Below are 23,007 nucleotides of genomic sequence, written 5' to 3' on the forward strand. Positions count from 1 at the left end.
GAGGGCATAGGAGTGCCGGATTGCAAAACGAACAACGGGGAAAAGGCTCGGATGCAAGAAACGAACACGTATGCAAAATGAAATGCACATGATGACATGACAAAATGCAACACGCAAGCCAATGACATGGCAACGATGGTGAATAACTGGCAGACACCTGGCGCAACGAATCCGGGGCGTTACAGTGGAGCAAGGGGCGCCCCCCTCGTGGACAGGGTGTGGGTCCCCTGGCCTTGGTTATTTCGCTAGTATTTTTTATTAAATCCAAAAATAACTTTCGGAGTTTGAGGTCATTCCGAGAACTTTTATTTCTGCACAAAATTAACACCATGGCAGTTCTGCTGAAGACAACGTCAGTCCGGGTCAGTTCCATTCAAATCATGCAAGTTAGAGTCCAAAATAAGGGCAAAAGTATTTGAAAAAGTAGATACGACGGAGACGTATCACCGGCAAGCAAACCCTAGCCACCCCAGCCATCCCAGCCGCTCAAATGGGGCTCTTCTCCGGCAGCAACAGCAAGTCGAAGGGCAAGGCCCCCGTCGTCCCCTTCCCCGCAGAGTTCACCCCGCCTCCGCCTGCACCGGCTCGCCGGCAGAGGCAGCGGATGAACGTGCCCGTGCACCAGGCGGAGTGGCACTGGCGCCACCGCGTGCCGCTGCCGTACCCCGACGTGACGCTGCCACACGATTGGCATCTAGATCCGGAAAGGATCCCAGTGCCGGCGGCGCCGCGGTCGGCTAGGGCGCATGCAGAGGAGGTGCATCGTCGGCGGGCGCTCCCGACGCTGGAGCAGTGCCGCGACGAGGCGCACGCCTTCGACTTGCCCAACTGGGCGCGCTGATTCGCCTTCGAGCACGAGGAGGTGAGGCGGCGCGGCGTGCGGGAGGTCGACCGCAGCGTGCCGCTGCCGTCGCTCATCGTCAGGGAGGAAGTCCAGGCGGCCCTTGCGGCTGTTTACCGGGAGAGCGAGGAGGACGAGCGGCGCAGGGCGAAGGTGGCAGAAGAAGAAGAAGCTGGGTACGAGGCGGCCATGACCCTCTCCGCGGCCAGCGACTGCGTGGTGCCTCCGGTGGCCCCGCTGTCCCCTCCCCGACGCCTCGTCAAGGCCGACCTGGAGCCGCAGACGTAGCCGGAGCCGGGCTCCATCGCGAGCTTCTCCTGGACGGGAGTGGTGCGCGAGTGGGTGTCCGCGCCACCAGTTTGGATGGAGGCGACCCCGGCGCTGGAGGCGGCCTACCTCGAGCACTGGCGCCAGCGACGGCTGGCCGAGGAGCGGCGTCAAGGCAAGTACGAGGAGATGCTCGAGCGCGACCTCGAGGAGGAGGCGCGCGAGGCTGAGGAGGAGGCGCGCCCGGCCGCGGCTACACAGGCGGCGTCACAGCCCCCCGCGCCGGCACTACCCCCGCCGGAACAGCTGCCCCGGACTACGTCGCCGCCGCATGGGCCACGGCGTTCCCGTGGGCCGGCCCTCCGTTGACGCTCATCGACCTCGTCGACCCCGAGGACGCCGCCGCCGCCGCCTAAGGTGCGCTGGGTAGCGCGCCGCCTCGTAGTTAGGTTGTTTTTAATTTCTTTTTAATGCTAATGTGGACGCGTGGACTCTCGCCGGCCTTCCTGACCGGCTTTAATGTTTAATTAAGTTATTTTCAGTTGAAATATGTATGCACAGTTTTTTTTTGTCGGCGCCGTCAAAATGAGTCGGGCGCGTGTTGGGCGCATACGCCGACCCAAACGCGGAAGCGGACGTTCATGTCCGTCTGGCCGGTCCAAATGGACAAAAAGCGGACGAAATCGCCGTTCGTTTGGGTCGGCTCGTTGGAGTTGCTCTAATTATCATACTTACACAATAAAATGGCTGGTAAATTTCAAGGTGTTTGCCCTAGAAAATATGGTGCCTTGTTGCAACGCGTATGTAATTCGCTAGTTATTTTTTTTGAGGAAAAAAAAGATTATTTTTTATAAAGAAAATTATATCAGGGACGAGGGAAAAGAAGGAAACCCCCCTCTTCTCCCGTCCTCCAATCCTTCTCAAAAGTTGAACCGCCTCTGCCATTCCCTAAAGCGAAGAGAAGCATCTCATCCTCCTCCTGCACCGCCCCTTCCCTTCCCCTTCCTCCACTGATTAGCATCGTGGATTGATCGCCGCGGCGGGCGGCCATGTGGGTCGAGATACTGTGCGGCCTGGTGGCCTACAAGCTCATCCGCGCCGTCTTCTTCTCCGACGATGGCCTCGACCAGCTCGCCGGCCTCGACTCCTCCCACTCCGATCTCTGCTTCGCCGTCGCAGCCAGGTACCCATCCCCGCAACCCACCCCCTCATCCAGTCCCCCCGGTAAACCCTAATGATCAATCCCTTCAATCTCCGCTCCAGGCTCGAGAGGCTCTACGGCGGGCGCTGCTTCGTCGGCCTCCGCATCCCCGACCCCGACGCCGGCGCGCGCCAGCATGTCGACGTCGTTCTCGTCACCAAGAGGTCAGCCCGCGACCACCCACACCCCCTCCCTCTCTCTCGCTCACTTCGCTCTGCCTCTGGTCTGTGCGCGTTCCGCTGAATTTATTAGTTCTTATTCTCGAATAATTCTAGAGATTAGAACAGACACTCTCACAGCCTATTCCATCATTCCAGATGGATCTGTTCATGTATCTGGATATATCCCCTGTGATTGCTGAATGTTGCGTTTAGCTGGTGTAACATACATACTTAGTAGTAATGTCATGTACTCGATCATACGGGCATTGATGTGAATGACTGCATCCAGAGATCTTACATAGCACCTAGCCGATTCATTATATCGTCGTCAATTAATTCGACTGACTGAACTGTCACATGGTACAAAGTGGAAAGCAAGGGTCTAAATCTTTTTTTGGCGATAGGGAGGTCATGGTGGTGGCAATCAACAATGTCTCTGGTTTTGTTGAGGTTGACAAGGATGGTAACTGGTTTACCGAAAAGAAGCGCAAGCAGGAGGTTATTCCAAACCCGGTATGCAATTTGAACATTCCTATTTTGCTTAAGCATTCCAGAATTGTTGTTGTAATGACTTGTTAATTATTGAACTTAGTGTAAGCTAGGGAGCCACCGAGTGAATATGCCTTACGCAGTCATAAGACACCAAAAGTCTTTTACAACTGTTGTCTTACCACAGCCTCGTACTTTTTGTGAGAAAACAATGTTATGGGATAGTGGGTCATGCAGGTCAAGTAGTATATTGTTGCTACCTCCTGAGGGATATTCTTGACAGTGAACATGAACTTGATGGTTTGTACTTGTTATTGTGTTCTGCATAATAGGATCATTTGCATTATGTTGTCAAATCCCAACTGCAGATTAGTTAGTGGAAAAAGGAATACTCACGATCAAAACTCAAATGACTCTATTAGTTTACTTTTTCTTGTTTGATTCCTGCACATCACTGGTTTGTAGCATAATAACCAAAATGGTACGAGTTGTATTATTGTCAATTCATTTGTTGAATTTTGTTTTCATAGGTACTAGAAGTCAGCAGGATAGCTGCCAATCTTCAATCATACTTGGAGCAGAGGGGAGCAACACTGCCTAACGGGATTGTAAACGGGAGAGTTGTACTGCCAAATCCCAACTGCAGGTTAGTGCTCTGTACATGACTTCTTTTTTCTTTTCTTTTTTTGCTTCGCTGCCCTTAGATGGTTGCTCAGTTGTCTTGTGCTTTATCAGGCCTTCGTACACTATTAATCTTCAACCAGAGGTTATCTCGTACGATCAATGGAAAGATCTTAAGGCAGATACAAAAGGTGGACTTTCGACATGGATTAAAGGTGCATTTCATGGAAACAAAAGCGACATCCAAGATTCATTACTCCAAAATCTGTATTCTATTCTCAGCACGTCGCCTATGTGGGACAGGTAAAATACACCACCGTAATGTTTTTATTTACTTCTAAACTTTCCATTGCCCTTATTCTTCCGATTGTCTTTCCTGGTGCATTAGGGAGGGACGGGCAGGGATATACAACAACAACAACAACAACAGAGCCTTTAGTCCCAAACAAGTTGGGGTAGGCTAGAGGTGAAACCCATAAGATCTCGCGACCAACTCATGGCTCTGGCACATGGATAGCAAGCTTCCACGCACCCCTGTCCATAGCTAGTTCTTTGGTGATACTCCAATCCTCCAGGTCTCTCTTAACAGACTCCTCCCATGTCAAATTCGGTCTACCCCGACCTCTCTTGACATTCTCTGCATGCTTTAGCCGTCCGGTATGCACTGGAGCTTTTGGAGGCCTGCGCTGAATATGCCCAAACCATCTCAGACGATGTTGGACAAGCTTCTCTTCAATTGGTGCTACCCCAACTCTATCTCGTATATCATCATTCCGGACTCTATTCTTCCTCGTGTGGCCACACACCCATCTCAACATACGCATCTCCGCCACGCCTAACTGTTGAACATGTTGCCTTTTAGTCGGTCAACACTCAGCGCCATACAACATTGCGGGTCGAACAACCGTCATGTAGAACTTGCCTTTTAGCTTTTGTGGCACTCTCTTGTCAAAGAGAATGCCAGAAGCTTGGCGCCACTTCATCCATCCGGCTTTGATTCGATGGTTCACATCTTCATCAATACCCCCATCCTCCTGCAGCATTGACCCCAAATATCGAAAGGTGTCCTTCTGAGGTACCACCTGCTCATCAAGGCTAACCTCCTCCTCCTCACACCCAGTAGTATTGAAACCGCACATCATGTACTCGGTTTTAGTTCTACTAAGCCTAAACCCTTTCGATTCCAAGGTTTGTCTCCATAACTCTAACTTCCTATTTACTCCCGTCCGACTATCGTCAACTAACACCACATCATCCACAAAGAGCATACACCATGGGATATCTCCTTGATATCCCTTGTGACCTCATCCATCACCAAGGCAAAAAGATAAGGGCTCAAAGCTGACCCCTGATGTAGTCCTATCTTAATTGGGAAGTCATCAGTGTCGACATCACTTGTTTGAACACTTGTCACAACATTATCGTACATGTCCTTGATGAGGGTAAGGTACTTTGCTGGGACTTTGTGTTTCTCCAAGGCCCACCACATGACATTCCTCGGTATCTTATCATAGGCCTTCTCCAAGTCAATGAACACCATATGCAAGTCCTTCTTTTGCTCCCTGTCCCATGCCATCATGAGAAAAAAAGATCTCATGCCATTCGTATTTTGATTGGAGAAATTTGGGTTGTTAAGAAGCAGCCTTCAGATTATTCTTTTATTTAGCTAATTGCAATCAGTAAATATTGTTAGTATGTACTCCCTCCCTCCCATAATATAAGAACGTTTTTCAAGCTAACATACTTGAAAAACGTTCTTATATTACGGGACAGAGAGAGTACTATATTGCAGTTCAGTGCAACACGAGCACATAGAACCTCTGGTTATATTTTTATAGTTGCACTGCCCTTTTCTAGGCTGCAACTCAGAGGGGACAAAAATGTCCTTGGTGAATTCATGGAATTTAAAGGCAAGAATGAAGACATGCCACTCCTGAAAAAAGTGAAGAGATCAAAAGTTAGCCGATTTGTCATCCAGAAATCAACTCTTTTTGGAGGTTTTGGTAAGCCCTGTGTACTGTGTCTTCTTGCTATTCTGTTTTGTACTCCCCATGTTAGCATATTTTGTATTGTGATTTGTTATTGCTCTAGGTTGGCAGGGAAACGGTTGTGCTTCAAGTAGTTTTGGCATCTATACTAATGCCTAATACTAGATCGATGCATGAAATGAAAATAGATGCATGAAAGGCCTGTAGATGTTATGGCTACGTTCATCCTGGTACTGTACAGGAATTTATTTAATAAGAAAGCTCTAGTGATATGGTCAATCGAGCAGAAGGTAAAAATTCCTTCTCTTAGAAAAGGGAACTAAACATGCTAGATGAGTTCACAAGAAAAAATAAATTAAACAGCTAATCCGCCCAGGCTGCTAAATACCCACAATGTGACTAGCATTTGACAAAAGGGTCTTGGACTAGCAGCAGGGTGGCCAAATAGAGGGAGATCAGGTTCCATTTAGGAATTAGTGCTTTATTAGGAAGACCAAGATAAAGTGACCCTAATCTGTTAAGGGATCTGTATTGTATTAGGGAAGGCCCAAGGGATATGCACCACTATATAAGGATGCTATGTATCTCATTAATGAATCATGCAAGAAAACAATCTATTCTTCTAAACATTCTCATCTCGATCTATGTTCCAACCAATCCCCTGAAGGCTGGAGCCATGCCATCTAAGCTATCTTAAGCACGGTAGTTATCCTGTTGTGAATCGAGGTTCACGACAGCATCATAACAAAAATTGCAATACTACGCTAGTATATTACTCCCTCTGTAAAAAATAAATAAGAGTGTTTAGATCACTAAAGTAGTGATCTAAACACTCTTATGTTTCTTTACAGAGGGAGTACAAATTTACAAGACCCCCTAGCTGCAGCACAAAAGAAGACCTCACATTTGGTTATTGGCTTATTGCAACACCCTGCCAGCACCCATGGGTGGGTTTCATCAGATAATTAAGAGAAACATCGACAGTCTCTTCAAAGTCATCATTCGTCTTGGCCCTTGTTAATTATCCCATTGGCCACCTTCTTGATACTCACAGCACCTTCATGCAACACCAGACGCCCTTATTCTTTCTGTAATAAGCCCCCAAAATCGGGCCAACAGCAGATTGAGATAATTACTTTGGAAGGATCAGATAAGAATGGCTTTGGAAAAAGAGGCACCATTGTTACTTTTATCGAACTTGTTTGACCACTCACCCAAGCATTGTTGAGCATTGTCTGGCGTTTGAACATGATTAAAAGAACACATAATTTCACACTAGACATACTTTCCTAATGGATATGTATAGAAGATATAATGAGTTGTCTTAGTTGCATTTATTTTCATTGCTTAATGTTCATCGACCTTCCAACATCACCTGATCAAATTATCCTCTTCCAAGATGCTATTTAAGCACCAACCACAAGGAGAGTTTTAATTCTCTATTTTGCTTCACTACATTGATTTAATCAGTTAACAGAATCCGTACCCAAAATAACTAGCATGGCTTGTTTTTTCTGTTAAATCTGCTGGCTAAAATGCTGTAATCAATTTGAATGAGCCACATCTGTTTGATTTGGTTTGTCCCTTGCGCAAATGCAGGAAGGTCTCGAGTCCAAATATTGTATTCTCCTCGAGATTACCGAGCTGAGGGCACTTCATCTTCAGAATGGAAAGAGATCTCCGTGAAGCAGTACACCGAGATTCATTTCCAGCCGTTGCACTCCAAAAGAGTCCGGAAATTCAAGTTGTCGAGTGTTGCTTCCGTGACACTGAGCGCCTAGTAAGTAGGAACTTCACGCGCAGTATCTAGGGTGTGCTACAGTTTCCGAACTTTCTGGCTCCCTCAGAGGAGATGTGTTTCTTTTGCCTCTGTACATCCATCCCTATTTTCAAGTCAAGATGTAACTGAACATGAATTACATGAATGAATAATGGAATAGGTTTCTTGTTGAGATTCAGGTGAGTGTGTGTAGACTGCAAGTCTGCAGCTGAATCCCAATCCCTCAACAGTAATTGCTGGTGAGGGATGGTTGGTCCACTCCCTTTTGCTCTCTTCCTATCTATGGGTGCCTTGGAGCCTAGGATTGAGCTGTCGTTTTCTGTGGAGCCACCTGGCGGAAAGGCAAGATGGATCTGGAACGCTTCTTTGTGTGTCGAGTAGTATGACGTATGCAATGATGCTCTGCATGCTTCACTCGACGGTGGCGGGCGCCGGTCGATGTACCGCCATTGTATGGCCCACCATAAATGGTGATGCTGTGAATGTTAAGTATGAGCTTTGTCGAATGAGAGTTCTGTGTATGCAATTTAGGATGGTTTCTTGTCAGATGAATATGTAGTTGTCAGCTGATTTTGATCACTTGTTTATTTGACGTTGTTTGTGGAACCATGTACACTAAGGCCCTGTTCGGTGTTGCTCCGCTCCACAACTCCGCTCCCGGAGCTGGCGGAGCTGCAGTTTCCCCGCTCCGCAGATTCCGGGTGTTGGTGGTTTACTGAACATGGTCCAAATTTTTCAAAAGTTTCAGTTTCATATGGTTAATGTATACACAACTCATATCTATCTCACTCCTTGAAACTTTTGACATTTGTTCATCATATTCATATATTGCTGCTGTACAAGGCAGTAACAAAACTGCAGACTTATTTTCCCTTTTGGTGGACCTAAGGATTACTACCTTGCTAAGCACTGGCTCAAATGCTCTTACCAGCCCGGTAAGAGTGGAATACATGCGGCATGCTTGGCCTTGTACAGATTTGTACATCTGACCGACCATATTTCCCTTTTCAGGAGAAAAAGAATACAGATATTTATAGGTACATAAAGAATACAACCCTAGCTGCCCTTGTGAGGTAAACGAATAAATAATGGAATCCCTAATCCAAGTCCCCGTATATGGCACTGGCAAACTCCACCATCAGGTTGTTCAGCTTCTTGTTCTGAATCCTTTGTGGGATCACCTTCAGCTCGTCACTGCAACCAAAGTTCATCACAGGTCAGTCAGGTTACAGGAACACCATTCACCGGATTTTCTTAGAATTTTTGAGCTGAAAAATGCTGTACTAATTCATAGAAGCGTGTGTACCTCGGCGGGTAGCATGGAGCGGACGGGGTGAGCATCTGGGCAAACTGGAGGGCGTCCTCGGGCCGGCACACGACGTTGTTGAAGCAGAGGTAGCGGCCGAACGCCGTGGGGCACTCGTAGGCGGCCACGTGGGCGTCGGCTAGGAAGTCGGCGTCGACGGTGACGAGGACGCCGTGCTCGTACATCTCGGGGACCCCCTTGAGGCAGGGGTGGGCGGAGGAGAGCCCCGGCCCGGTGAGCAGGCCGGCGTTGATGGCCACCATGTCCACCCCTCTGTCCATGGCCAAGGCCCAGGCCGTCTTCTCCGACAGCGTCTTGGCCAGAGCGTGCCACAACTGTACCAACCACAGTAACAGTAAGTAAAACAAACTACCACTATCAATGTCAATTAATTGCGGTGTCCTAAAGGGTGTGTGTGTTGCGAAAGCATTGTTCCAAGCTTGCACATGCAACTTTGGTGACAGCTGCACGAGGAGACGCTGGTAGCTTGCGTTTGGCATTTTGGCAAACATGTCGGGAACATGGGGCCGCTGTAGTGTGTAGTGGATGGCCCCAACGAGTAGGACACTGCCTCCCATCAGAATTCAGGAACAGAGGACCAGTTCTCGTCGAAAGAACGAGAAATAAGTAGCTGGAGCAATTTAAAAGTGCGATTGTCCACCTTCTTAATTAGCATCTATATATAATAATCAAGTAAGCAAAGCAAGGATGATCTTTGTGTGGACTAGGATGTGTAGTAGAGTGCATCAGTATTTGTTTTCTTGCGGGGGACGACTAGATTATTTGTAGCTCTCTTTCTGTGTCTTAATCTTCACAGTTGGGAAGCCAGTTCTTACTAGTCTCATCCACTTATTGGGTTTGACTTACAGGTTTTGACTCTTTTTTCTTCTGTATGCAGTGCTGCTAGGCGCTTGTATTGCACCGCGGATAATTAACGCCAAGAGCGACGGGACTGCCGCGTTGCTTTCTTGGGGTCTGGTGGCCCGCTTTCTTTCCGTGCTGGGTTTCACAACAAGATTGTCTCGCTAGTTGTTGGATTCGTAACAGGACAGGCAAGCAGCTCTCCTGCTTTTCGTGCTCAAGTGCTTTGCTGGGTCTCGCAACAAGACTGTCTCAGTACTTGCCCCAAAAGAAAGAAGCTGCGGTGCTCGCGTATGAATGAATGAGTGGGCGATGGGCGCTTGATTGATTTGATTACCTTGCGTTTCCTGCAGAGGTTGAGGTCGCTCCAGTTCCTCTCGTCGAAGGCGTCGACGGGCTTGTGGTCGTCGTCCTTCCAGACGACGGCGGTGACGGAGGAGGTGAAGACCACCCGCTCCATGGTCACCGTCTGCGCGCACGCCTCCAGCACGTTCTGCGCCGCCCGGACCTCCACCTCCACCATCAACTCCTGCACCACCATCAGCCACTCAGATTAATATAATTATTAACCAGCTACTAGCACCCAACGGTCTGCTTAATTGGCGCGCAGGCGCAGCCTTGATTAGAACCAGCTGTGTGTGTGTGGTGAAGCCTCCATTCGGAGGCGTTAATGCACGCGGCGCGGGAAAGGCCTAGCGGCTTCTGCCAGGGGTTTGGAGCACAGTTAATGCTGCACTGGAGTAGTACCAGTGGTGGAGGGAGCAGCGAGAGGAAGCAGATGAGCTGTGCCATTAAGGCCCAGCTCACGCCAAGGAGAAAGAAAGAAATGGTAGTAGATGCTCAACGACTAGCTGTACTGTACTGTCGCAGTGGTACGGCACTAGCGCCAGTGTTTTCTCTGAATTCTTATCCAACCAATTAGCCACTGCAACATGGCTGGCCGATCCGGCGATCGGGAATAGATTAGATTCTTGCGGGGGTAAAGAAGAGAATGGGGATCAAGCAACCCGATGTGACGGCACGATGAGGATCGAATCCATCCATCCATGATTCTTTCTTGAAACGAAACTACTGCTACTAATTTAGTAGTAATGGCTGGCGAGGGAGGAAAGGAAGGATTGGTGATTGGATCAACTCACGTCGCAGCCGGCCTGGTCCTCGTGGGTGTTGAACATGCAGAAGAGGCCGGAGCAGCCACGGACAGCGTCGGCGATGGTGTGGTAGTCGAAGGGGTCGGCGCGGAAGAGCTTGAGCCGGTCCTCGTCGTGGCCGGCGGCGGCGAGCAGCTCGTCGAGCGAGTGGTCGTAGGTGGCGGCGTGGACGGTATAGCCCCGGCGGAGGAGGCGGTGCACGAGCGCGTGGCCCAGCGGGCCGGACGCGTCCATCACGCACACGCTCTTGTCCGACGCCGCCGCCGCGACCGGCGCCCCAGGGCACATGGCTGGTTCCTGGTTGCTTTTGCTTGTACGTGCCTGCGACGTCCAAGAAAGCGCCGGGGTAGAGGGAGGTGGCGGCGGAAGTGGAATTACTTACTGCTTTACTGGTGATGGGAGGAGGAGAGGGAGACGGTGGGTATATAAAGGGGAGGGAGCTGGAGCCGGCGTAGGAGTTGTAGCGAGCAGGGGGTGTCCGAGTCGGGGACGGAAGAGGAACGCTGGTGGTGGTGGGTCAGCCGGGCCGGGGAGGGTCAGCCGCATCCAAAGGGCGTGTGGTGTGGGTGCGTGCTCTGCCTGCGCTCCCCTCCCCTTCCCTCCGGTGGTGGTCTCAGGAGCGAAAGATGAGGGAGGACGCAACGGACTTGGCTTGGCTGGGGAAGGCACGGGAAGGGGGGAAGAGGGTCAGGTGCCGGGTAGTTGGCAGCTGCGGCCGGGGCGGGGCGACGCCCAACTGTCTCCCCAACGACGCGCAGCTGCACGCACGCACGCGCGTGCGTGGCTCGTGTACCCATCCGTCTCCCTCCGTCCGCTGGAATTTGGGGTACGCACGCAAATTCGATGCACCTCACCTGCGACAGGCTCGGCACCGGATCGGGAGGCGTTGACCTCTTGGCGGACGGTGGCGAGATTTAGCTTGGTTTGGTGAGAAGAGTGGCTCCTGCGTTGGCCAGCAGTTACAGCTGCCCTGCCGCGATTCCTTCCCCCCACCCTCTTTCTTCTTCTTCAGCAGCACCACCACCATCACATGGCGCCGCGCGGTTACACGGCCGCATCAGGAGGGCCTCTACCTCTATCTACCCGGCACTACGATACTCTTAACAAAATCTCGTATGGGTCATCAAACTCATTTCCGCCCGAACAGGTGTCATTCGATCCTGGTCGCTCTACTTCTCGCAAGGATGGCCATGCTCTGTTTCCATGAGAAACGAGGTGATCTCAAGTGGTCTTCTGGCAGCCACGTACGTACGCACGTCATCGGTCATAAGTGGACTTGATCCTTGCTGAATATGTGCATCTCTACTGTACTGGCTGGATTATTTTGGGCTGACTCGTCAGTCATTTTCTTGAAGATTACTTTCCAAAAAAAAGGAGCAACAATCAGCATTGACCGGTCAGGGCATGTACAATGGTTCTATCTTAGCAATGCCACGTAGGATAAATGATGAGGTGGAGGAGAGAGAAATTATAAGAGAAGACTTGTCTTCTCTTAATTAAGAAAAGGCAAGAGATGATCTCTTAGCACAATATGTCTCACCATGTTTTTAGGAATAACTAGTTATTGAAGATAAGGTTAAGAGATGACCCATTGTAGACATGTTTTTTTGTCATCTCTAAATTACATGCAAGATTTAAGATAAGACCGTCTTATCAACCATTGTACATGAGCATGATTTTAGGCCCTCATTTGCTGGGAGCGTGTCCGTTCTGTCACGATCCTCACTCGATCACACACCAGAACTACTTTCCGAAAATAAAAGCAACAATCAGTATTGACCGGTTAAGAGCATGATTTTACCCCCTCGCTCGTCGGGAACTTGTCCGGACTTGTCCGTTCTGTGGTTCACGGCATCATGCCGGAAATGGAGGGGATTGCTGACGCGACATTTTGAGGGGCCTCGCGCTTCCTTTGTCGCTCCTCCGTTCTCCTATTTACCTTGATGGCATTAGGTAGGTGCACTGGCGTGACAATGCCTCCTCCTCGAGGCACCACTTGCCTCGAAGCTGATGTGTGTGGAAAGGTGGCAACAATGGCGAACGCTTCTTCCCAGGTCTTACACTCGTCTGGCAGCCCATCCCATTTGACTTGAACTTGACTTCCTAGCTTGCCTCCTTGTTGTATGATGAGGCGCTCCGCGAACACCTCACTTGGTTGAATCTGCCTTTGATCAGTTGGAGCGGTTATAGGGAGTGTTTCTGATACCCGGTCAATGGGACATAGAGCTTTCTTCAGCAGTGAAACATGCACCACCAGATGAACTCTAGAGGACTCCAGCAAGCACCGTTTGTAGGCGACGTTTCCCACTCGCTTCAGGATTTTATATGGCCCAAAATACCTGAACGCTAGCTTTTGGCAACTGCGCAGCTCTAGCGACTGCTGCACATATGGCTACAGTCTAAGATAGACGTAGTCCCCAACTTCAAAACTATGTTCCGGTCTTTTCTTGTTTGCTTGGTTGGTCATGCGCTAATGCGCACACCAAAATGTTGCCTGCGCAATGGAAGAAGAATGGCCCTTTCCTGCAGCCACTATGCCAGTTCTGCTGTGCTGTTTGTCGGTGGAGTTGGGATGCCAATCTATTTTGGGCGACGCCCATACTGTACCTCAAACGTCGACCTGCCCTGAGCTGAATGAAATGTCGTATTGTACCATTGCTCAGCTTGCGCTAGCCATTGACCATTATCGTGGTTTTGCATGTACCATGCACCGTAGGTATGTTTCCAAACAGACACTTGATTTGCGTGTCAGTCTGGGGGTGATACGATGAGCTGAGGTTGAGGGTTGTATCTGCCAGATTGAACATTTGCCGCCAAAATGCACTGATGAACACCTTGTCCCTATATGTGATCAGCACTTCTGGTAGGTCGTGTAGCCTATATAGTTGATCGATGAACAACTGCGCTACAAATGCAGTAGTGAATGGCTACTTAAGTGGAATGAAATGCCCCACTTTGGAAAATTTGTCCACCACTACCATTATGGTATCATACTTGCCTGATTTGGGCAGTCCTTCGATAAAATCCGAACTGACAGTGTGCCAAGCTTCTGAGGGATTTTTCTGGTTGCAATAGCCCTGGTGTTTTGGTGTGCTCACTTTTTGCTTGTTGGCAGGTTGTGCACTCTTGGGCATACTTCTAGATGCCACTTTTCATGTTGGGCCAAGAGAACGGGGCCTTAATTCTGTGATATGTTGCCAAGAACCACGAGTGCCCCCCTAGAGAACTATTATGTAGTTCCAATAGGAAAGGATTTCGCGCTCATCCCTTGCTAAAGCGTATACGTTTTCTTGCTCCTCGATACTTGTCTGATCAATCACACTATTCATTAGTTCACTTGATTTTTTGTTTGATGTCTTGAACCGCTTACTAATCACGTATACATATAGTAGGCCCCCTTCGCCACTCCATGTCTGGCCCGTCTTAGTCTCGCTCACTTTGCCCGCCTATCATATCGGCTCAGCCTGGTGAGCTTTAATGTGATTTCCAAGCCAAGCTTTGCCTTTGTGTTTGATTACCATAACCACAAGTTCAAACCCTGGTCATTTGAATTGTGGATGCTGAGTTCTGTCAATAGTTTTAGTGCTTTGTCATCTTTCTAGTAAGGGCGCTGATAGGCGCCGGTGCGCCGGCCGAAAGTTTCGGCCGGTCTAGCCCAGGCCGTTGGATGTGAGCCGCGCGGGTCGTTGGATCCAGGAAAAAAAACCGAATCATCCCCGGCTTCTTCTTCCTCCCGCACGCACGCGTAAACGCAGGAAAAAAACGGATCTCCGCGGGTCAACCTCCTCGTGCTCGCCCTTGGACGCCGCGTCGCAGCTCATCGGGGCCGCTCGCCTTCGCAGCTCGCCGTCGCAGCTCGCCGTCGCAGCTCACCTGGGGCGTTCGCCGTATGCAGCTCCATCGGGCCGGGCATGTCTCCCTCCCTCTGGTTGCAGCACCGCCGGGTGAGGGTTCCAGCATTGTCGCAGTCCGCCATCATAGCTCGCCGCGTGCCCGTCGCAGCATCGCGTGCCCATGCAGCTCCGCCGCCGCCGCTCACCATTGTTAGCTAGCCGTTCTCGGTTTGAAGCTTTTTTAGAAGCGCGTTGTAGCTTTCCTCCAAGCCGGTTGCAGCTTTTTGTCGCTGCGAGATGCCGACCCCCAACTACCTCATATCCAGTTGAAGCATTTTTCAAGCTGGTTGTAGCTTTCGTGGCTACCGGATGTAGCATTTTTCAGCACTGGTTGCAGCTCTGGCGTACATCCGTTGAAGCCCCCTGCTTCTTTTGATTCCAACAAAAAATGTTGTTGGTTCCAGCTCTCGATTTGCAGGTTGTAGCAAAAACAAAAGCTGGTTCCAGCTCTGGGTTTTGCTGGGACAAAAATCATTTGCTGGAAAAGCATTGCTGGTCGCTGCCTCCGCCGATTGCCGTGGTAGCAAAAAACGATGCTAGTTGTAGCAAAATCCTGCTACGGTTGCAGCAAAACATCGTTGTCGTCGTCGCGAGGGTCCGAGCTCCGCCTGATGGATGTAGCAAAAAGCTTCGCCGGTGGTAGCAAAATTCAACTATGGTTGCAGCTTTCCCCTTGTTGTGCAGTGCCATTGAAGCTTTCTATGTCTATGGTTGAAGCTTTTTTGAATGGCCGTTGAAGCTTTTTTAGGTGACAGTTGCAACACTTCTATACGCGGGGTGGATCCGGGCATGGCGGGCAGGCAGTTATGGTGGGCGGCGAGGGAGCGCCCTGGCCGCCGGCGATGGAGCTTGTGGTGGCCCAGTCGCTGCCCGGGAGGAGGAGGAGGGGAGGGGATGCGCGCCCTTGAAGGCTGTAGGTTAGGGATGGATCTGGCCATGGCAGCAGGCAGCCATGGCGGCCGGCGAGGGAGCGCCTGGCCGCCGGCGATGGAGTTCGTGGAGGCCCAGTCGCAGCTCGGGGGAGGGGAGGTGCGCGCACGTAGGCTGGAGGTAGGGGATGGAGGCACGTAATGAAGGAGGTGGGGATCGCACGGGCGCGTTGCCAGGGTGGCGTGCGAACCGGCGGAACGGTTCGGCCGGTGCGCTGTTTGTAAACACTTCCCTTCTAGTAATCCCTCCACAATTGTTTCCAACCATTTAGGCTACACAACATTGATGGCCCGCAACTCCTCTACATGCTCTCTTCTGGATAAAGCATCATCAGATTTGTTGTGAGCTCCCCTCTTATACATGGTTTTGTATTGCAGTCCCATTAACTTGAAAAATGCCTTTTGTTGAACGGCAGTATTGAACTTGTGGTCTCCAAATGCACCAAACTCGGTTGCTCTGTGTGAACAGTGAAAGGTCTGTGTTGTAAGTAGGTTTTCCATTTCTCAATTGCTAGGATTATTGCGAGACATTATTTTTCATATGTTGATAGTGTCTGTTTTTAGGACCTGGGGCCTTACTGAAGAAGGCTAGAGAGTGGCCTTACTACATGAGCCTAGCCCTCACACCTAGTGCACTGGCATAAGTCGCAAATGAACTCTTGACTGAAGTCAAGCAGTGCCAACTCTGGTGCTTGAACCAAAGCATGCTTCAAAGTTTGAAATGCTTCCTGAAAGAACATGTGGTGCCTCCATTTTTGGTTTTGGTAATTGATGACAATCTCTATGGACTAATGGTTTCCTTGAGTTATATACGTAGGATTTGTCCATAGTCTTTTCTTGAAGTCCATTTGTTGGTTTTAAGGAGTTTATGTGTTGACCAAGGTGCTATTCAAGGAATTATCCAAAGATTGGTCATAGAGAAGACATTACAAGGTTGATCAAGACTAAGTCAAAGAGTGAATCAAGTTGATCAACACACAAAGTGTACAAGATGTACTGAAAGGGATCAAGTGATCCCATGGTATGGTAAGCATTGTCCATTACGCTTTGTATACTAACCCATGGTCTACCTGAAAGTCCTATGTGGGGTTAGGTATGTTTCCATGGGCTTGCGTCAAGAGGAAGATCTCATACAAACCCATGGAGGATGAAATCAAGTGGAGATCGTCATCAAGGTTGCGGTGCTCAAGTTCAAGTGGAGTATCACGATGAGATCATGCTTGAAGTGTTGGAAATATGCCCTAGAGGCAATAATAAAATGGTTATTATTGTATTTCCTTGTTCATGATAATTGTCTATTCTTCATGCTATAATTGTATTAAATGGAAACCATAATACATGTCTGAATACATAGACCACAACATGTCCCTAGTGAGCCTCTAGTTGACTAGCTCGTTGATCAATAGATGGTTATGGTTTCCTGACCATGGACATTGGATGTCATTGATAACGGGATCACATCATTAGGATAACGATGTGATGGACAAGACCCAATCCTAAGCATAGCACAAGATCGTGTAGTTCGTTTGCTAAGAGCTTTTCTAATGTCAAGTATCATTTCCTTAGACCATGAGATTGTGCAACTCCCGGATACCGTAGGAATTCTTTGGGTGTACCAAACGTCACAACGTAACTGGGTGGCTATAAAGGTGCACTACAGGTATCTCCGAAAGTGTCTGTTGGGTTGGCGCGAATCGAGACTGGGATTTGTCACTCCGTATGACGGAGAGGTATCTCTGGGCCCACTCGGTAATGCATCATCATAATGAGCTCAATGTGACTAAGTAGTTAGTCACGGGATCATGCATTACGGAACGAGTAAAGTGACTTGCCGGCAACGAGATTGAACGAGGTATTGGGATACCGACAATCGAATCTCGGGCAAGTAACATACCTATTGACAAAGGGAATTGTTTACGAGATTGATTGAATCCCCGACATCGTGGTTCATTCGATGAGATCATCATGGAACATGTGGGAGTCAACATGGGTATCCAGATCCCGCTGTTGGTTATTGGCCGAAGAACTGTCTCGGTCATGTCTGCATGGTTCCCGAACCCGTAGGGTCTACACACTTAAGGTTCGGTGACGCTAGAGTTGTTATGGGAAATAGTATGTGGTTACCGAAGGTTGTTCGAAGTCCCGGATGAGATCCTGGACGTGACGAGGAACTCCGGAATGGTCCGGAGGTGAAGATCTATATATTGGATGAAGGGTATTAGAGTCCGGAATTGTTCTGGGAGTACCGGGTGACGACCAGCGTGACCGAAAGGTGTTTCGGAGGCCCGGCCGGCAAGCGTTGGGGGGCCTTATGGGCCAAGGGGAGGGGGCACACCAGCCCACTAAGGAGCTGTGCGCCCCTCCCAACCCCTCTCACGTAACCTGGAGAGGTGGGGGTGCCTCCCCTAGGGCAGCCGCCCCTCCCGGCTTGCGGGGCAAGTTTCCTAGGGGTGGGGGCACCCAAACCCATCTAGGGTTTCCCCTGTGGCCACCACCCATCCCCTAGGGAACCCTAGGGCGCGTCCTCCACCCCCTTCCCCCTATATATAGTGAGGGAGAGAGAGGGCAGCCGCACCCTTCCCCTGGTGCAGCCCCTTCCTCCTCATACATCTCCTCTTCCGTAGTGCTTTGCGAAGCCCTGCTGGAGAACCACGAGCTCCACCACCACCACGCCGTCGTGCTGTCGGAGTTCTCCCTCAACTTCTCCTCTCCCCTTGCTGGATCAAGAAGGAGGAGACATCCCCGGGCTGTACATGTGTTGAACGCGGAGGCGTCGTCCGTTCGGCGCTAGATCGGATCTTCCGCGATTTGAATCGCCGCGAGTACGACCCCATCATCCGTGTTCTTGTAACGCTTCCGCTTAGCGATCTTCAAAGGTATGAAGATGCTCATCCTCTCCCTCTCTTGTTGCTAGAATCTCCATAGATTGATCTTGGTGATGCATAGAAAATTTTGAATTTCTGCTACGTTCCCCAATAGTGGCATCATGAGCTAGGTCTATTGCGTAGATTCTATGCACGAGTAGAACACAAGTAGTTGTGGGCGTTGGTTTGTTCAATTTGCTTACTGTTACTAGTCCTATCTTGTTTCGGCGGTATTGTGGGATGAAGCGGCCCGGACCGACCTTACATGTACGCTTACGTGAGACAGGTTCCACCGACTGACATGCACTTGTTGCATAAAGGTGGCTAGCGGGTGCCAGTCTCTCCCAGTTTAGTCAGATCGGATTCAATGAAAAGGGTCCTTATGAAGGGTAAATAGCAATTGGCATATCACGTTGTGGTTTTGGCGTAGGTAAGAAACGTTCTTGCTAGAACCTATAGCAGCCACGTAAAAACTTGCAACAACAATTAGAGGACGTCTAACTTGTTTTTGCAACATATGTCGTGTGATGTGATATGGCCAAGAAGGATGTGATGAATGAAATATATGTGATGTATGAGATTGATCATGTTCTTGTAATAGGAATCACAACTTGCATGTCGATGAGTATGACAACCGACAGGAGCCATATGAGTTGTCTTAATTTATTGTATGACCTGCGTGTCATTGAATAACGCCATGTAATTACTTTACTTCATTGCTAAACCGTTAGCCGTAGTAGTAGAAGTAATATTTGGCGAGACAACTTCATGGAGATCGTGATGATGGAGATCATGGTGTCATGCCGGTGACGATGATGATCATGGCGCCCCAAAGATGGAGATCAAAGGAGCAAAATGATATTGGCCATATCATGTCACTATTTGATTGCATGTGATGTTTATCATGTTTTTGCATCTTATTTGCTTAGAACAACGGTAGCATAAATAAGATGATCCCTCATAAAATTTCAAGAAAGTGTTCCCCCTAACTGTGCACCGTTGCGAAGGTTCGTTGTTTCGAAGCACCACGTGATGATCGGGTGTGATAGATTCTAACGTTCGCATACAACGGGTGTAAGCCAGATTTACACATGCAAAACACTTAGGTTGACTTGACGAGCCTAGCATGTACAGACATGGCCTCGGAACACAAGAGACCGAAAGGTCGAGCATGAGTCGTATAGTAGATATGATCAACATGAAGATGTTCACCGATGATGACTAGTCCGTCTCACATGATGATCGGACACGACCTAGTTGACTCGGATCATGTATCACTTAGATGACTAGAGGGATGTCTATCTGAGTGGGAGTTCATTAAATAATCAAATGAACTTAATTATCATGAACATAGTCAAAAGGTCTTTGCAAATTATGTCGTAGCTTACACTTCTACTGTTTAAGATATGATCCTAGAGAAAATTTAGTTGAAAGTTGTTAGTAGCAATTATGCGGACTAGGTCCGTAAACTGAGGATTGTCCTCATTGTTGCGCAGAAGGACTATGTCCTTAATGCACCGCTTGGTGTGCTGAACCTCGAACGTCGTCTGTGGATGTTGCGAACATCTGACACACATGTTTTGATGACTACGTGATAGTTCATTAATGTTAAACGGTTTAGAATTGAGGCGCTGAAGACGTTTTTAGAAACGTTGCGAAACATATGAGATGTTCCAAGGACTGAAATTGGGATTTCAGGCTCGTGCCCACGTCAAGAGGTATGAGACCTCCGACGAGTTTCTTAGCCTGCAAACTAAGGGAGAAAAGCTCAATCGTTGAGCATGTGCTCAGATTGTCTGAGTACTACAATCACTTGAATCGAGTGGGAGTTAATCTTCCACATGAGATAGTGATGTTTCTCCAAAGTCACTACCACCAAGCTACTAGAGCTTCATGATGAACTATAGCATATCAGGGATAGATATGATGATCCTTGAGCTATTCGTGATGTTTGACACCGTGAAAGTAGAAATCAAGAAGGAGCATCAATTGTTGATGGTTAGTGAAACCACTAGTTTCAAGAAGGACAAGGGCAAGAAGGGATACTTCATGAAATGGCAAATCAATTGCTGCTCTAGTGAAGAAACCCAAGGTTGAACCCAAACCCGAGACTAAGTGCTTCTGTAACGAGGGGAACGGTCACTGAAGCAGAATTACCCTAGATACTTGGTAGATGAGAAGGCTAGCAAGGTCGACAGAAGTATATTGGATATACATTATATTAATGTGTACTTTACTAGTACTCCTAGTAGCACCAGGATATTAGATACCGGTTTGGTTGCTAAGTGTTAGTAACTCAAAATAAAAGGCTACAGAACAAACGGAGACTAGCCAAAGGCGAGGTGATGATATGTGTTGGAAGTATTTCCAAGGTTGATGTTATCAAACATCGCACGCTCCCTCTACCATCGGGATTGGCATTAAACCTAAATAATTGTTATTTGGTGTTTGCGTTGAGCATAGACATGATTGGATTTTGTTTATCGCAATACGGTTATTCATTTGAGGAGAATAATGGTTACTCTGTTTATTTGAATAATAATACCTTCAATGGTCTTGCACCTAAAATGAATGGTTTATTGAATCTCGATCGTAGTGATACACATGTTCATTCCAAAAGATATAAGATAGTAATGATAGTACCACATACTTGTGGCACTGCCATTTGAGTCATATTGGTATAAAACGCATGAAGAAGCTCCATGTTGATGGATCTTTGGACTCACTCGTTTTTGAAAAGATTGAGACATGCGAACCATGTCTATTGGTATATATGCATGAAGAAACTCCATACAGATGGATCGTTTGGACTCACTTGATTTTGAATCACTTGAGACATGCAAATCATACCACATGGGCAAGATGACTGAAAAGCCTCGTTTTCAATAAGATGGGACAAGAAAGCAACTTGTTGGAAGTAATACAGTTTGATGTGTGCAGTCAATGAGTGTCGAGGCACGCAATGGATATCGTTATGTTCTTACTTCACAGATGATTCGAGTAGATGCTAAGTATATTTACTTGATGAAACACAAGTCTGAATTATTGAAAGGTTCAAGTAATTTTAGAGTGAAGTTGAAGATCGTCGTGACAAGAGGATAAAATGTCTATGATATGATCATAGAGATGAATATCTGAGTTACGAGTTTGGTACAGAATTAAGACATTGTGGAAATTGTTTCATAACTAATACCGCCTGGAACACCATAGTGTGATGGTGTGTCCGAACATCATAGCTGCACCCTATTGGATATGGTGCATACCATGATGTCTCTTATCGGATTACCACTTAGACAACCACATTCACTTTAAATAGGGCACCACACAATTCCATTGAGACAAAACCGTATGAACTATGGTTTAGAGAAACCTAAGTTGTCGTTTCTTAAAAATTTTGGGGCTGCGACGCTTATGTGAAAAAGTTTCAGGCTGATAAGCTCGAACCCAAAGCGGATAAATGCATCTTCATAGGACACCCAAAAACGGTTGGGTATACCTCCTGTCTCAGTTCTGGAAGCAAAAGGGATTGTTTCTAGAATCGGGTCCTTTCTCGAGGAAAAGTTTCTCTCGAAAGAATTGAGTGGGAGGATGGTGGAGACTTGATGAGGTTATTTAACTGTCACTTCAACTAGTGTGTAGCAGGGCACAGGAAGTTATTCCTGTGGCGCCTACACCAATTGAAGTGGAAGCTGATGATATTGATTATGAAACTTTGGATCAAGTCACTACCAAAACTCATAGGTTGACAAGGATACGTACTACTTCAGAGTGGTACGTAATCCTGTCTTGGAGGTCATGTTGCTAGACAACAATGAACCTACGAGCTATGGAGAAGCGATGGTGGGCCCGGATTCTGACGATTGGCTCGAGGACATAAAATCCGAGAGACAATCAATGTATGAAAACAAAGTATGGACTTTGGAGGAACCACTAGATGGTCGTAAGGTTGTTGGGTGCAGATGGATTTTAAAAGGAAGATGGACAACAATGGTAAGTATCACCATTAAGGAAGCTCGACTTGTCGTTAAGATATTTTCCGACAAGTTCAAGGAGTTGACTACGATGAGACTTTCTCACTCGTAGTGATGCTAAGAGTCTGTTGGAATTATATTAGCAATTAATGCATTATTTATGAAATCTTGCAGATAGGATGTCAAAACATTGTTTGCTCGACGATTTTCTTGAGGAAAGGTTGTATGTGATAAAACCAGAAGGTTTTGACAATCCTGAAAGATGCTAACAAGTATGCAAAGCTCCAACAATCCTTCTAAGGACTGGAGTAAGCATCTCGGAGTTGGAATATACGCTTTGATGAGATGATCAAAGATTTTGGGTTTATACAAAGTTTATGAGAAACTTGTATTTCCAAAGAAGTGAGTGGGAGCACTATAGAATTTCTGATGAGTATATGTTGTTGACATATTGTTGATCAGAAATGATGTAGAGTTTCTGGAAAGCATATAGGGTTATTTGAAAAGTGTTTTTCAATGGAAAACCTGGATTAAGCTACTTGAACATTGAGCATCAAGATCTGTAAGGATAGATCAAAATCGCTTAATAGTACTTTCAAACGAACACATACCGTGACAAGATTTTGAAGGAGTTCAAAATAGATCAGCAAAGAAGGAGTTCTGGGCTATGTTATAAGGTGTGAG

General features: G+C 48.0%; 2 protein-coding genes across 2 annotated transcripts; one reads left to right on the forward strand and one right to left on the reverse strand.

The window, feature by feature from the left end:
• Window positions 1-2,005: 2,005 nt before the first annotated feature.
• Window positions 2,006-7,520, forward strand: LOC123126107 (uncharacterized). The gene is made up of 7 exons (XM_044546507.1): window positions 2,006-2,291; window positions 2,372-2,473; window positions 2,875-2,983; window positions 3,490-3,605; window positions 3,695-3,883; window positions 5,438-5,583; window positions 7,168-7,520. Exons 1-7 carry the CDS (start codon window positions 2,158-2,160, stop codon window positions 7,347-7,349), a joined length of 978 nt encoding a protein of 325 aa, XP_044402442.1. The 5' UTR covers window positions 2,006-2,157; the 3' UTR covers window positions 7,350-7,520.
• A 627-nt stretch (window positions 7,521-8,147) lies between these two features.
• Window positions 8,148-11,318, reverse strand: LOC123126119 (cinnamoyl-CoA reductase-like SNL6). Its single transcript, XM_044546516.1, has 4 exons — window positions 10,655-11,318; window positions 9,853-10,044; window positions 8,655-8,989; window positions 8,148-8,542 (listed from the first exon to the last, which is right to left on the reverse strand). The coding sequence occupies exons 1-4, from the start codon at window positions 10,952-10,954 to the stop codon at window positions 8,446-8,448; spliced, it is 924 nt and encodes a 307-aa protein (XP_044402451.1). The 5' UTR covers window positions 10,955-11,318; the 3' UTR covers window positions 8,148-8,445.
• Window positions 11,319-23,007: the final 11,689 nt, after the last annotated feature.

This window comes from Triticum aestivum, chromosome 1B, assembly GCF_018294505.1.
Source record: "Triticum aestivum cultivar Chinese Spring chromosome 1B, IWGSC CS RefSeq v2.1, whole genome shotgun sequence".
Taxonomy (NCBI): Eukaryota; Viridiplantae; Streptophyta; class Magnoliopsida; order Poales; family Poaceae; genus Triticum; species Triticum aestivum.